This window comes from Pomacea canaliculata, linkage group LG12, assembly GCF_003073045.1.
Source record: "Pomacea canaliculata isolate SZHN2017 linkage group LG12, ASM307304v1, whole genome shotgun sequence".
Taxonomy (NCBI): Eukaryota; Metazoa; Mollusca; class Gastropoda; order Architaenioglossa; family Ampullariidae; genus Pomacea; species Pomacea canaliculata.
Genome location: NC_037601.1, coordinates 14,648,148 through 14,662,431, shown reverse-complemented (window position 1 = coordinate 14,662,431; position 14,284 = coordinate 14,648,148). Strand labels below are relative to the sequence as shown.

General features: G+C 43.3%; 1 protein-coding gene across 1 annotated transcript in view; it reads right to left on the bottom strand.

The window, feature by feature from the left end:
• The window catches only part of LOC112577403, a 53,254-nt gene that overhangs the window by 15,676 nt on the left and 23,294 nt on the right, over positions 1-14,284 (bottom strand). The window contains 26 exon segments of the mRNA XM_025260468.1: positions 158-279; positions 656-770; positions 1,146-1,187; positions 1,189-1,352; positions 2,100-2,211; positions 2,644-2,882; positions 3,126-3,240; positions 3,592-3,773; positions 4,302-4,413; positions 4,694-4,893; positions 5,513-5,627; positions 5,844-5,998; positions 6,291-6,411; positions 7,134-7,345; positions 7,592-7,706; positions 8,537-8,814; positions 9,782-9,896; positions 10,344-10,603; positions 10,873-10,987; positions 11,136-11,309; positions 11,311-11,327; positions 11,575-11,689; positions 12,211-12,437; positions 12,685-12,799; positions 13,392-13,612; positions 14,028-14,145. Of these exon segments, the coding sequence (XP_025116253.1) occupies positions 158-279; positions 656-770; positions 1,146-1,187; positions 1,189-1,352; positions 2,100-2,211; positions 2,644-2,882; positions 3,126-3,240; positions 3,592-3,773; positions 4,302-4,413; positions 4,694-4,893; positions 5,513-5,627; positions 5,844-5,998; positions 6,291-6,411; positions 7,134-7,345; positions 7,592-7,706; positions 8,537-8,814; positions 9,782-9,896; positions 10,344-10,603; positions 10,873-10,987; positions 11,136-11,309; positions 11,311-11,327; positions 11,575-11,689; positions 12,211-12,437; positions 12,685-12,799; positions 13,392-13,612; positions 14,028-14,145 (3,876 nt within the window).

Below are 14,284 nucleotides of genomic sequence, written 5' to 3'. Positions count from 1 at the left end.
ATATGTGCATGGTTGTTGGAGATTCAACTTATGTTTGCATGTCATTTGTGGAAAGTGCTTTGAGCAAATCGCTGAAAAGCTCTGTATAAATCATCCTTCTACAGATGATTATGATTATGATGATGATACGATTCACTGCTTTACAAGGCGAAAATACCGCCGGAGGGAGATGGAGGTCCAGGTGTCGGATAGATGTTACAGTCGGGTATCACACAGCACGGATCAGAAGGATCGGTCTTCAGAGAGCAAGATTTAGGAAGGTTCTCGAAGTTTTTACATCTGTGACGGACACAGGGCAGACAGTGAGGTCTTAATTACTTTTTTATATTAATAATATAGCACATTTATCACATTATAGAGCACACCCGGCTTACACAAATATAAATAAATAACACCCAAAAGACAAACAAACAACGAGGCGACACAAATAAAAGCACTGGACTATACATTAGTCACCAACATAACAAACAAATCAAGCAGAAATACATAAAAATGCGGAGAGCTGCCTTCCTCCAGCCTGTAAGGCGAAAGGACACAACTCCAACTCTTACACTTATAAAACAAAATTGACAAAGTGACAAGTGACAAATTTATATTTTACAATCAGTGACCGTTTCTAATTTTCACCCCGAAGAAAGAGTGATATTTTACTGACCTGTCAAAACACGTGTAGTAGCCGGTGCTGACGTCCTCGCAGCGACACCGCTGGCTGCAACCGTTGTTCCACTCGTCACCCTGGCGATAGTACACACCCTGGTACACGCAAAAGCCTGCAAGACAATGTCAAGTCTAGTTGACAGTATTAGCTCCATGGGAGACAACAAAGAGCGAGGATAAGAATGTCCGAACAGTCATCCACCCAAAAATAAGTAACAGACAGATGTGCTCAGGTGAAAGAGATAAGATGGGATCATGTAACGCCAGTGAAATACTGAAAGATTGGATCATGTAACGCCAGGGAAATGCTGAAAGAGATCAAGAGGACGTGTTCTGAGCGTAGGAATAGACACTATTGTTTAGTAAGCAGATCAGATCACATGACACAACAGGAATACATGTTAAATTTGTTAAATTTAGCCTCTTTTTTCTCTTTAGAATTTAATCTGATATTATTTAGACTTACACAATTGCTCTCTCTCTCTTACCTGGTGGTTTGGAGCCAGAAGCTGGTGGCAGAGTACTGAAATCAACAGACCCATCAGGTCCTGTCGTGGGGGTGACAACAGGGGTTGGGGAAAATAGGTGTCGGGTTGGAGAAGTCACAGTAGGGCACAGAGCAGCAAGGGTTCAGCGGGTCTTGGACTAGACGACACCGGTCAGGGTTGGGTAGGTTACTGACCAGTGAAGAGCACCTAAATAACAATATGATCACACAATTACACACACGTAAGGTTACGTTATTACTATAAATGTGTATAAATATGCACATAGTACAGAAGTATAAATCATGGGGGGGGGGGGAAGTATATATGATGAAATTGTAGATTAAATATTTATATTATTCAAATAAAGAATTATAGAATTGAGCATGGATATCAGTATACATGTTGAAATTGTAGTTAAAAGAATTATAGTTCATGTTATTATAATCAAATAACTAAACGTCTGGCACCATTCTCCAACTCGTGAGTTCAAGTAGTAAGGTGACCAGACTTTCTGGGGCGAAAGCGGGACAATGATGATGTCGTCACCGGCCGAAAAAGTGATTTTTAAAGACAACCGGGACATTTGATGGACTTGCCAGAAAGCGAAAGCGGGACATTGGGCGTTCCGCCCGATGAGCAGGCGGGACACGAGGTCAAAAGCGGGACTGTCCCGCCTAAAGCGGGACGTCTGGTCACCTTAATTATGGTCATTATGTAAGACAGGTAACACGAACACAGGGTATAGACGAAGTACCTCATTGTCCACCAGGGTCACCTTAAGTAGCAAAGACAATGTTTCAGGGAAAAATTATTTGAGATTGTTGAAACGTTATGAGAAGGACTACATCGAACAAAAGCACAGGCACCAAAACGGACGATTGATAATGGACGACGGAAAAGAGGAAGGTAACAAGAAGAAAAGCCCGTGCATGGGCAAAGCAACTTGCTACTTACTTGTCCTTGCAGCGGTACAATCCCGTCTGTTCGTCGACACACTTGCACGTGAAATCACAGCCGTCGTCCCACGACTGATCCTTCTGGTAGACCAAGGTCTTGTAGTAGCAGCCTGCAAGGTTAGGCAGGGTGTCAGCGACTTTCTCAACACGGACAGATTGTAATGCAAGCAAGAAAATACTGTTAATGTAGTCCTTTATCCGTTTTGTTTGTTGGAGATGTGCTAGAGATCGGACAGGATTTCTTTGGGAGGAAGATGTTTGTCTTCTCTCTCTCTCGCCCAGAACTTTAACGGATAAGATACCCATTCAACAACTAGGACCACAGGGACAGAATTACGCTGCACAGAACACCTAAAGCATGTAAGCGATCCACAACCCAACCTCTGAACCCTTGGACTAATTTGACAGTGGTTTGTAAGCCGACATAGGAGAGAAAAAGCGAAAAACTTTACAACACATTGCTTTCAACTGTTCTCTATTTTAGACACAATAAGCATGCGCACATGTGCAGTGAGAGGTCACTCCTCAAGATCATGTCTGACCTGTTGCAGGAAGCGGTTGAAGGGTGGTTTGTCCAGGTTGTGTTGGGGTGGGGACGGGGATTTTTCCAGAGCCGGTGACTTCCCCGACAGGTGGCACCAGCGAAGGCCGAATGTAACCTGCCGTTGGACTGGGGGATCCAGTTGGAAACAGGGGGCACTCAGGTTTCTTGCAGCAAACAGGATCCTGGGGGTCGGGCACCATGGTGCACTCCGATGGAACAGCCGGAAATTTGGAGCATCTGAGAATGATATTGGTAAGGTTACAAATAAACAACGTTTCACCTTTCTGTTAACTGCAGTCCAACGACTCCTCTCCTTCTTCCCCCCCCCTCCATACTAACAAACTTCAAATAAAATCGGAGAATATGTCCAAAAGGAAACCGTTGATTGAAACCAGAACGAACAATGCTGTGATTTATGTGCCTTTCATCTTGCTAAGTGCAGTTATCATGTACCTGTATCACAGCAATAAAAGCTTGTACCTGTCGTCGCAACGATAAAAATTGCGCGCAGTGTCCTCGCAGCGACATCTTTGTTCACAGCCCTCGTACCAGATCTGCCCCTGCTTGTAGTACTGACCCTTGTACACGCAAACGTCTGTAAAAGATAAGATGGGAGAAAAAGAGAAAATTTATTCCTTCACGTGTAATAAACATCCGAATGATGCTAAAATATTCTGTGCGTAAATAAAAAGAAATCACAGAAAAGGATAGAGTACAATCAAACCATAATGCAAAGAAATATAGTTTTTACGACAATTGAAACGGATCTTTACCTATTAATGATCAGTAAACGGAATACCAAATGCCACTTATAGACATAACAAAACACAACAGTCATATTGATTTATAAATAGCAAGATTTATGAATATTGAAAGAATGTATTAAAATGCTATAAAGGTATTAAAAAACTGAGGGCACAGGACACACTCTCACACATTCATATACCTTGAGGCATATTTGCCACCGTAGGCTGGGGGACACTAGCAGACACCCCAGGCTGGGGACTCGGTGTGGTACCTACAGCCGGAAGCACAGGAAGGTCAGGGCAGTACGCGGCCTTGCAGCAAGGGTCACGTGGGTCTTGGACCAGCGTGCACGTGGCCGGCAGGTTGTTGAATCTCGGACACCTTCAGACAAATCAAGTCTACGTGTAGGCAAATAAGGAAGTACATGCTTTCACGGCTTGTTTTGTCTAATGAAGTTAAACAAAATGTCAACAAAACAAAAACTAAAAAAAATATATTAATGAAAAACTGACACGAGATAAAAGAAGAAGAGTGTCGAAGAGTGACCATGTCTGCCAATGAGGGCCGTCAAACATCTGAAGATCTCCCAAAAATGCAAATAAATCTCATGCAAGTATCATTTTACAAGAAATTCCTTCATCACAACGTTTAAACTTTTCTCTACATGTGGTTTTTTTGTTGTTTTAGTTTCTTTTTTGAGTAATGTGATGATGACACGAAAACGATTTTACTTCGACACGCAACATCCGCCAGCTTCAGTTTTAGTTTATAAAAATGTCAAGGCAATCTGTAATGACATAATTTAAAAAAAACAAACTTTCGAATAGCGCGTATAGTTCGTGACTGTGTCATAACAAACTCCGTCCTGAGGGACGCAGTGCTCTATCACACGCAGGCTACCATACTTACTTCTCGGAGCAGACGTATTTCCCCGAAGAGTCCGTGCAGACACACGTGTACGTACACGCGTCACTCCACGTCTGGCCCGCTTTGTAGGTCTGCCCGTTGTACACGCACCCATCTGCAAGTATGAGGGTATTCCGTGAAATTACCTCCTGTACGGGTGTGATGGAAGAGAGATGGTTAGGGTAGACTAAGTTGGACTCTAAGACAGTTCTAGCGAAAGTGCGTTTGCATGGGGACGGGGTGTCTTAATAATGCTTTAATGTTAATTACTACCATGTAGTAGTTGTTGAATTTTAAGTGACTTTCAGCAAACTCCGCAGGATTAAAGAACATAGAGGGCACTGTTACAGATCTTCTGACATGCAAAACACGAAGAAAATGAGTGACCGTAATACCTGTTGGGGCTCCGATGAATGATGGTACCTGTCCAACTGCTTGAGGTATGGTGCCTCCAGTGATAATACCTTTGACGGGTGGCACTAGGGTCTGGGTACCCGGCACGAGACTGACGGGACAGTCCTGTACCTGACAGCACGAGTCACTTGGGTCCGTCTTCAGCGTGCAGCCGTCGCCAATGGTCGGGTAGCTTGGACACCTGCAGGTACACCCACACGCACTTTTGAGTTTTATTCTTCACCAGCGTTGTGATTAAATTTTTTTGTTGAATCGTTTGCGACTTGCCTGTTATTTAGCTCATCCCAGAGAGGGGCAAGGAATAGAAAAAATATTGTCGTGTCCCAACGGCCAATCAGGGATAAGGGGGTAATAATGATCAATCTTGTAATCGGTGACGGCGATGATGATGATGATGATGATGATGATGATGATGATGATGATGAATAATTAATAATTAATCACGTCATCAACCCACAGCTTTACTAGCGGACGATCTGTGATTGTTTTGTAAAGTTGTGACCACAACAAACTGTCCAAGCATGCTTCATGGACCGCCACAAGTCGTCGTAAGTTATTTATAGTAAACCTTTTTCATCACATAAAGTTCTGCAACGGTCTTATCATAGGAAAAAGTCATAGAAACTATGATAAACTTTCCCTCATAGCATGTTAGCTAGTTGAAGACTCCGTTTGGACTGATCTCATTGCAGGTTTTGACGCTCAATATTAAGGAGTGGCACTACTGGGAGACCACGAGGACCACCCGGTATTCGCAGGCACCCGGTCATTCCAGTAACGCGTCACTTCCACTCTCTCACCTGTCATTGCACGTGATCAAGCGTGTCATGGGGTCCTGGCACTTGCAGATCTTGTCACAGCCCACGTTCCAAGTCTGGCCCTGGCGAAATGGGACGCCATTGTAAACACAGAAGGCTGTGACCGAGAAAAACAGTGTCACAATCTTTATCTTAAATTGGGAAGGTCTGTCACTCCTTAGAATTTTTCCAGAGCAGATGAAGAGAGAGAGAGAGAGAGAGAGAGAGAGAGAGAGAGAGAGAGAACGAGAGAGTCGGCCGTATTTAGGATCGATGAGAGTAATGACTATAATGGTGGTGATGACCTGCGAGTAACTCTCATTTGCACATTTACCGTTTGGATCAGGGGTGGGCTGTACGCATGTGGGAGGGACAAGGGTGGGTGGAAGGGTAGGAACATTGTCTCCACAAAGCACTTTCTGGCAACAGGGGTCACTGGGGTCATACGCCGTCACGCAGGTTGTTGGTAAATTGGGGTACCGTGGACACCTGGTGACAGAATAAGATGTGAAGACATGAATAATTGACAAAAACTAAAACATTTTTGTTTCATGTTTAAATGTGAAAGTCCATTAATTTCTAGACAAGTCATAGGTTTTTTTCTGTCTAATTTTATAATTAAACCACTGTGGGCAAAAGGGAGCACAGAAGCCAGGATATAGAAATCCATGGATCTCTTTCACAATCATTTGATTCCTTTGAGCAGTTACACATTGATGTCGTCTTAGGATGATACTAATGCCGATGTTTCCTTCCACAGAGAAGACGTTCTGTCAGTCACCTGTCTGTACAACGGAAGAGACCGCTAGTGGAGTTGACGCATTGACAGTTGAAGTCGCATCCATCTTGCCACGTCTGACCCTGAGAGTAGCTCGTGCCCTTGTAGTCGCACGTGCTGGCCACTGTAATGAAACCCAGAATCACGTGATAAAAAATTTCAAATCTAAACCAATCAGCTAAAAAGAAAAAACAAAACAAAAAACAAACAAACAAACAAACAAACAAACCAGACAGCTTGTCTGACCTCTAAAGATCTCGTACGTAAAGAGGGTTGCATGGCCCACGAGATGATAGTGTTAAAAGTTTCTGGAGTTTTACTCGCGACTCGAAAACTTTGCTTTACTTAATTGAGACACATGAATTCATCACGCATAAATGTTAATAAAATAGATGCTCCTCTTTGTATTCAAGTCGGCTAGGAGAAATCAATACAGACCTTTGTGAAAATTTGGACTACATTAAATGTATTTCGTTTTTTTGTTGGGTTTTTTTTTGCGTAAATGTCGACTGAAATAAATAATTCGACTGTAAGTAAATGTCGACAAAAAAGAAGTTTTTTTTCTGTTTTCTTTTCATTTTGTGCTAGTGCTTACTAGTACTAATGTATTATTTTTCGCACAGTAGGATAATTGTACTTCCTCTTTAGGTAAGGTGAAGGCCGACTAGGGTAAACATGTTTCCTCTTTGCACTAATCCTTTTGATAAATGCGTAAACATGTCGACTAAGACTAATGTGTTTATCCTCTGCTCTAACACCGCGATCACTGTTTATTACTATCCAGATTAGGATAAACATTTTCCCTTTTAAAAATGTATTTTTTGGGGGGGGGTGGCAGCCCCTTACCTTGTGGGAGGTGGCTGCCGATAGTAGGAGAGAGACCATCCCATGGGGTAGGGGTCGGGGTCAGACGGTTGCCCTGGACTTGTCCAAATACTCCCGTGGGTGGAACATTAGGATTGGTTGGGGTCGTGCACTGTGGCGCTTGACAGCAAGACGGGTCCTTGGGGTCTGGAACCATGATACAGCCTGGAGCGAGATCGGGGAACTGAGCACACCTGGAACAGAGCAATGGGAAATGCGCTTTTTAATAAAAGAAATTTTTTTCTGGGGAGTAGGGGAAGTGAATTCGGGACTGGAAGCGGAAAGCCCTATTGATCTCTTCAATCATTCCCATTCTATATTATCTGCTTTCACGCGTAATCATCTCCCACAAGCAGAAAGAATTTCGAGTTGAATTGCGAAAAGTATTGTTCTTTTGTGTCTGTATGGGGCAGTAATGCTGAATAATGGTTGTGGCTGACCGGTCAGTGCAGCTGTAGAAGCCAGACTTGGCGTCCTCACAGACACAGATCTTGTCGCAGCCGTCGTACCACTGCTGACCCTGGGTGTAGGCCTTGCCCTTGAAGACGCAGATCTCTGTTGCCATAGAACACACGGGTACTCAGTAGAGTTTCCTCTACACTTCTTTTGATACAGACTATATGATTATCTTACAAACTTTAGTGCAACTCACTCGGATGCTTGAAGTCTCAGAGACATGAAAGAGCCAAACAACGAAGATGATAATTGAAAACGACAGCAAAGTTAATGTAAGAAAAATTGCTTGAAAAACCGACAGATATTGAATACACATTATACAATAAACGACCAGATATGTTAATTCAACCAAGAAAAGAAATACTAGTAGCATTTAATAATTTAATACTAGTATTTTTAGTTTATTGCAGGCCCTATTGCTCCTCGAGGAGTAACAAAGCATAAACTAAACTATTTTTAGTTTATTTAGTAGCTTTTAGTAGGTTTAATTCAACAACGAAATTCAATCCCGAAGCTTTGAGATGTCGGTTTTGGCAAGGCCTGGGCGTTTGTTGCTGACCAACAGCTAGAATTGCAGTTATTTTGAAAATGTTGTACTCGAGAATCGTCTAGTGTTCTAAGCAAGGAACAACTGCTTTCAAAAGATAATACATCTTCTATAGAGTCATACACCTTGAGGTTCATTTCTTATATTGAGTAAAGATTAGGTTAAGAGGCCGAAACCCTTTTGACATCGGGATTAGATTTAGGGACAGGTGGACTTGCAGTAGGCAAATAACTTGAACATTTTATACTACAAAATTGGGTAGTTTCTGGTCAAAGAACTATTACATTCAAAGTCGGAATGTCCTGTACATATTTATATGCCTGTAAGTGTTTTATTACATGGCGACTAGACTGTTTACAAGCTGCACGAAGAGACTCGGTACCTTTGGGCAGCGGGTTGCTGCTACCTGTAGGAAGGGGAACATTGCCGATGAACAGCGTGGGCAGCACGTAGGAAGGTGTGGGTGATGACGAAGGAGTAACACCTGGTGGGGGGGAAGTGGTCGAACCAGCCACCGGCGTGGGGTTGATGCCCGACATTTGGGTGGGTGTTGGGGTAGGAGGGACGAGCAGGCCGGGGCAGTAGGGGGTCTCGCAGCACTGGTCCCGCGGGTCCCGCACCATGACGCAGTAGGTGGGTATGTTGGGGTACGGCGCACACCTGGCGAAACAGTCAGGTAAGATTCACAGTGATACAGCAGTTCTAGACTAGGCAACGACTCACAACCTGGTGCAGTATTGCAAAATGTAAATTACGACACGTGTTATTAGACGGAGTAATAGGGCCAACGGGAAGGAAACAGATTGAGCATTTATTTTGGCATTGCAAAACAGTTAAGTCTTTTGGAATAATTTGGAGAAAGTGTTTGAGGGATGACAGAACATGAGTAGCCTAAAATTTAATGAATGTATTATATTATTGGGATATGACAAACATTTTAAAAATGACACTGTTTGGACATTATTATACTCGAGGCAAAAGTTTTTATTTACAGGTGTAAACTGGAGGAAAAATTATTAAATTTAAAAGCATTTGTCAAGAATCTGAATGTAAGATATCAGATGGAAAGATTTAAAGCTACTTTCAGCATGAAACTGGATCATTCTACAGTTCAGTGGGCTAAATTTATACTCATATCAGTATAAAATCACAATTTGTAAATGAATAATATTAGTTAAGCTTGTGTTAAAATTCTTGTGATTTTCTCTCAGCCTGGTAACCCAGTAACTATTTGTGTATATATGTGTATTTATTTAACAGTGAGGTATGTCAAGTAGGTATGTCATTGAGGTAAATGCTGTGTTTTATATAATTATATTTATATAGGCAGATATTACTATGTGGCAGCTGTGTATCTTGAAATTCTATAGTGTTATATGATTGTATTTTTGCTTAAGTGTCCCTTAACTACAAATAATATATCCAGATAAACAGAAATACTATTGTTAAATAAATGTTTTAAAAAACAGCTAGCAGAGGTAAGTCGAGAAAAAAATAAGGCGCCAGTGAAAGGGAGGGAAGACAACATAGATGTCAAAGGGTACACAGATAATCAGCCCGTAAGAAGAATAGTTAAAGGAAGGATTGTAGGAATGCTCATTAAATTTTGGCTTCGGCGGTCACTCACTTCTGTGTACATCTGTACAGACCAGTGCCGGCGTCAACACACTCACAGCGATATTCACAACCATCCTCCCACGTCTGACCGGTGTTGTAGCGGCCACCCTTGTACTCGCAGAACCCTGTAGATGAGAGTCTTCATGAGGATACTAGGTACTACCAGTCTTACTGATAGATGACAGTTCTTGATGATACGGAGTACTACGAGTCTAACACTAGATGTGCTAAGATTTGTTCCTTATTACCACCACACCTTAAAACAAATTGTCATGACTTTTGATCAGGTACAGCCCCTCCCATAATGCGTCTATTTGATCAGGTTTAAACAAGGTGAAAATAATAAATAAGAAAAGGTGCCATTCCAATCCAGTTTATAAAAAAACGCCGTTTATGATAGGAAGAGTGTTAGTTGAAAAATAAATCTGAAACGCCGTTGGTTGCGTTGGCTTAACTTATTATTCAACAATAACCCTCCCAGTCAACCATTCACCCACCATCCATGTTTCAGAAAGATAAACTCGTCTTACGGATAATTGATTTCCAAATCAACAATTGTATAAAGGACTTACCTGTTGGGGTGGGCGGAGTTCCCATTACGATTCCAGGAATTCCCACTGGCACCGGACTGGGAGTGACTTGAGGGATGAGACCTGGCGCCTTGGATGGGGTAGCTTCTGGGACTGGGTAGGAACCATTGGGAAATGGTGTGGGCTGGGCGGTCTGGGTGGGAATAGGGGTGACGAGAACGGCGCAGTCAGCTACCTGGCAGCACGTGTCTTGAGGGTCAGTGACCAGGCGACACCCGGCCTGCAGCTGGTACGTGGGACACCTGGTGAGTGGAGACGACAAAGGAACATGTGAGTGTGAAGGTGTTGAGCACAATATTGTTCATACTACACATACAAAGCCACAAGGCCCAAAGGGTTCTGACAACACCTTGACGGACAACGCCTGCATATACGCAACGTTATTTGTGGGAGTGTGTTTGCACGTGCATCTGACAAATTTGTGTGAAATAAAAGATCTTTAGACTTATGATCTCTTAAAACTCACATCTGACGAACTGGGCAAAAATAAAGGCTCTTTTTGAACTCTGACCTGTCGAAACACGAGTAAACGTTGTTTGCTGCATCGTCGCAACGACAGGAACGGCTGCAACCTTCTTTCCACGATGCTCCTTGGGCGTACGTCACACCCTGGTACACGCACACGGCTGTAAAAAGCAGGTGAACGCTAGTCATCAATAGAACTCACGTGCAGCAGAAAGGTTGTCAGAAGTAATTAAAAAGTTATTTGTGATAAAAGTCTCTTACAATCAGTGTAACAACAAATCTCATACCATTAGTGCAAAGAGGACTCACAGACTTGAGTGGGTGCAGGTGACGTCCCCCGAGATTGGTGACGGGCCAGGTGAGCCAGAAGACTGTCCAGGTTGAGGAACCACGTAGGTAGGGACAGGCTGGCTGTAGTCACACACCTGTTGCAGGCAGCAGAAGTCCTTGGGGTCCGGCTGAAGGCGGCAGCGTGGAGGCACTGAGCTGATGGGGGCACACCTGTTGAGGAAGATAATTCACGTTTTAACGATGTGACCCTTGATACAAGTTAGCAGATTGTTCTTACTTCAGCACAAGCTACAATAAATTTTATTGTTTTTTCAAAATCTGAATTTTACTTTTAAAGTGTGATACTCAAAATATGTGGCTAATAATGCTGCTCACTCACTGCCAACACTATCAGTCTGCCGTATTTACACTGGAATAAAGTTATTGACAAGACATCTAAATGATGGTCATGCCTTACCTTTGTGTGCACTGGTACAACCCCGTGACCTCGTCTTCACACACGCAGTTAAAGTCGCAGCCATCTTGCCACTGCTGTTTCTGGCGGTACAAGTTACCCTTGTACAGGCACCCGACTGCAAAACGTTGTCGAAAAGATCTTCTAGGCAGAAATTTATCTCACCTCACCATCTCTCTCTCTCTCTATATATATATGCTTTCGATTTCTCTTGCTATGGGCTATATGATTGAGCTCCTGTTTACAGACAAACTGGACGTACGGGTTACACATGGCTTCTGTCTACTTGCATGAGTTGCAGTCTGAGCGAAACGACAACGTTGACAACGTGAAAGACACTTTGTCCGTTTTTTTCGGCGTACACTTCGATGATTGTCACAGATGCTTCATCAACACAATATATATATATGTCAGTGAAAAATGGAGCAGAGTGAAGGATTATAAACAAGAAATCAGAGGGTCAGTCTGTAGAGTAGAAAACGTAAACAGTTGCAGAGAAATGGGAGAAATCGGGCAAACGAAATGAAAAACAAAACTCAAAAGGAGAGAGAGAAATAGAGAGAGAAGTTGAGAAAGATTTGTGTAACTCTAATTTCTCGTATTTAATTAAAAGCGTACGAACTAAGTTCCACAACTCACACTGGGGCGTTGGAGTGATGTCCCCTGGATGTGCGGTTGTCGGAGTAGGTACGGGTGCAAGGCCAGTGACATTGCCGAGCGGCGGGGTGACGATGATGGTGGGGCCAGGGGTGGGACTGTCGAACGATGGGTTGGGGGTCGGTGTACACTGCGGCACCTCGCAGCACAAGGGGTCACTGGGGTCAGGAACCATGATGCAGCCTTTCGCGAGCGGGTACTCGGCACACCTGAAGCAAGAGCGACCGTGAATGGCGGGAGAATTCTGGTAGATGGGATCGGAGTGGGTGGGTGGGGAGATGTAGTCTGAACCATGAGACAATTCTGAGATTACGGGTATAAATGCTACAGGGTTAGACTTTTTGCTTAGTCTGGATATACTTTGTGGAAAATATCATTGGGGTTTGTTTTTTTTTTTGGTGGTGGTGGTGGTGGGGGGGGGGGGGAGTGTATTTTTTTTCGTGTGCTTGGACTGACCTGTCTGAACATCTGTAAAAACCAGTCTTGGCATTTTCACAGACACATCGCTTACTGCAGCCGTCGTCCCACTGCTGTCCTTGAGTGTACATCTTGCTGCCGTATTGACAGACATCTGAAATAGATAAATATCAAGTCCAAACAAATAAGTATGGAAATACTACCATTACTACTACTAATAAAAACAAAACAAAAATAAAAGGAAAAGCCCGTAGTCGTTTGACAAGCCAGCTGAGTTGTTAACGTCGTTGTAAAAACCATCTGCATGTGGAAAGCCACTCACTGAAAATTGAATAGAAACAAACTCAATTTGAATCAAGTTTGAAGAGCTAAGATTCTGAACTCATATTTTATGTTTTGTGTTTGAACTTTATCCGCAAGAGGAGTCTTCAGTGACTTAGTACAGCGGCTCAGTGTTGGCGCAGTCTGACATTCTAAACAGAACGCGCTGACAGTCAGAACAGAACACTTTGATAAAGCTCAGCAAAATGCCATGTGGAGCTTCTAAGGAAAGGGCTGAACACAACGATCTGCACATCTGAACAGATTGCACGAACGCCGATCTCAGAATGTTTCAAGTTTAAGAAAGTGCTACTCATACTGGGAGTGCAGACTCACTGCACTTGATACAACGAGTAACGTCGTGAGTCTTATGCCAAGTATTGGCCTTACAAGACCATGTTAGTTAAAGGTGTTGATCCTCTTACCTGTTAGAACAGGAGCAATGGTGGTATGACTGACTGGTAAAGGGGTAGGGCCAGTCGGGGGAGGGACTGTGCTTCCAACTGAGGGAATAGCCGATGAGCCCGAAGGTGCGATTGTTGGAGGGAGGAGCGGGGAAGGAAGGCACTGCGGAGTCTTGCAGCACGGCTCCTTGGGGTCGTTGATGAGTTGGCAGTAGGGTGGGATACTTGGGTAGACTGGGCATCTGTCAAAGAACAACGAGAACCATTCCTCAGTTACCTAGGATGTTATTCTTAAGAAAAAGTATCTTAACACTTCTTCAAGATCCAGTTGGGAGCAATTTTTTTTATTGTACCTAGAGAATTGACTGACTAGATTATATTACTGCATGAAATGTTTCGGAGAAAAAAGCTTCACTCTCGTTCCCTTCGCAATACAGGTCGTGAATGGATGTTGAGGCTTACCCCTCTCACTCTGTTACCTGTAAGATGTTCAAAGGGGAGACTAGCTAGGCCGTGACAGAGCCTCAGCTGTCGGTTCAGCATTACAACAATTTCCTCCCTACACTGCCAAGAACAGTCACCTGCAACAGCAGCTAGGCGTTACCTGCTCTACCAGCATCTTTTCATGTTCAGACAGTACTCTCACACTCTACTCACTTTTCAGTGCAGGTGTACCGCCCGGACACCTCGTCGACACACACGCAGTTGTACAGACATCCATCAGACCACTGCTGACCTCGTTGATACGTTGTCCCCTTGTACAAGCAGCCGTTCGCTATAGACAGAATATGCAAAATAATTTTCATTGTGCTTTTTCTGTTAATTTTTTGTATTTATATAGTTATTTGGTGTTTTCTGGGTAGTTGCGACAGTTCTGGATCTCATCTTCGCACGATTGTTTACTCTATATCATT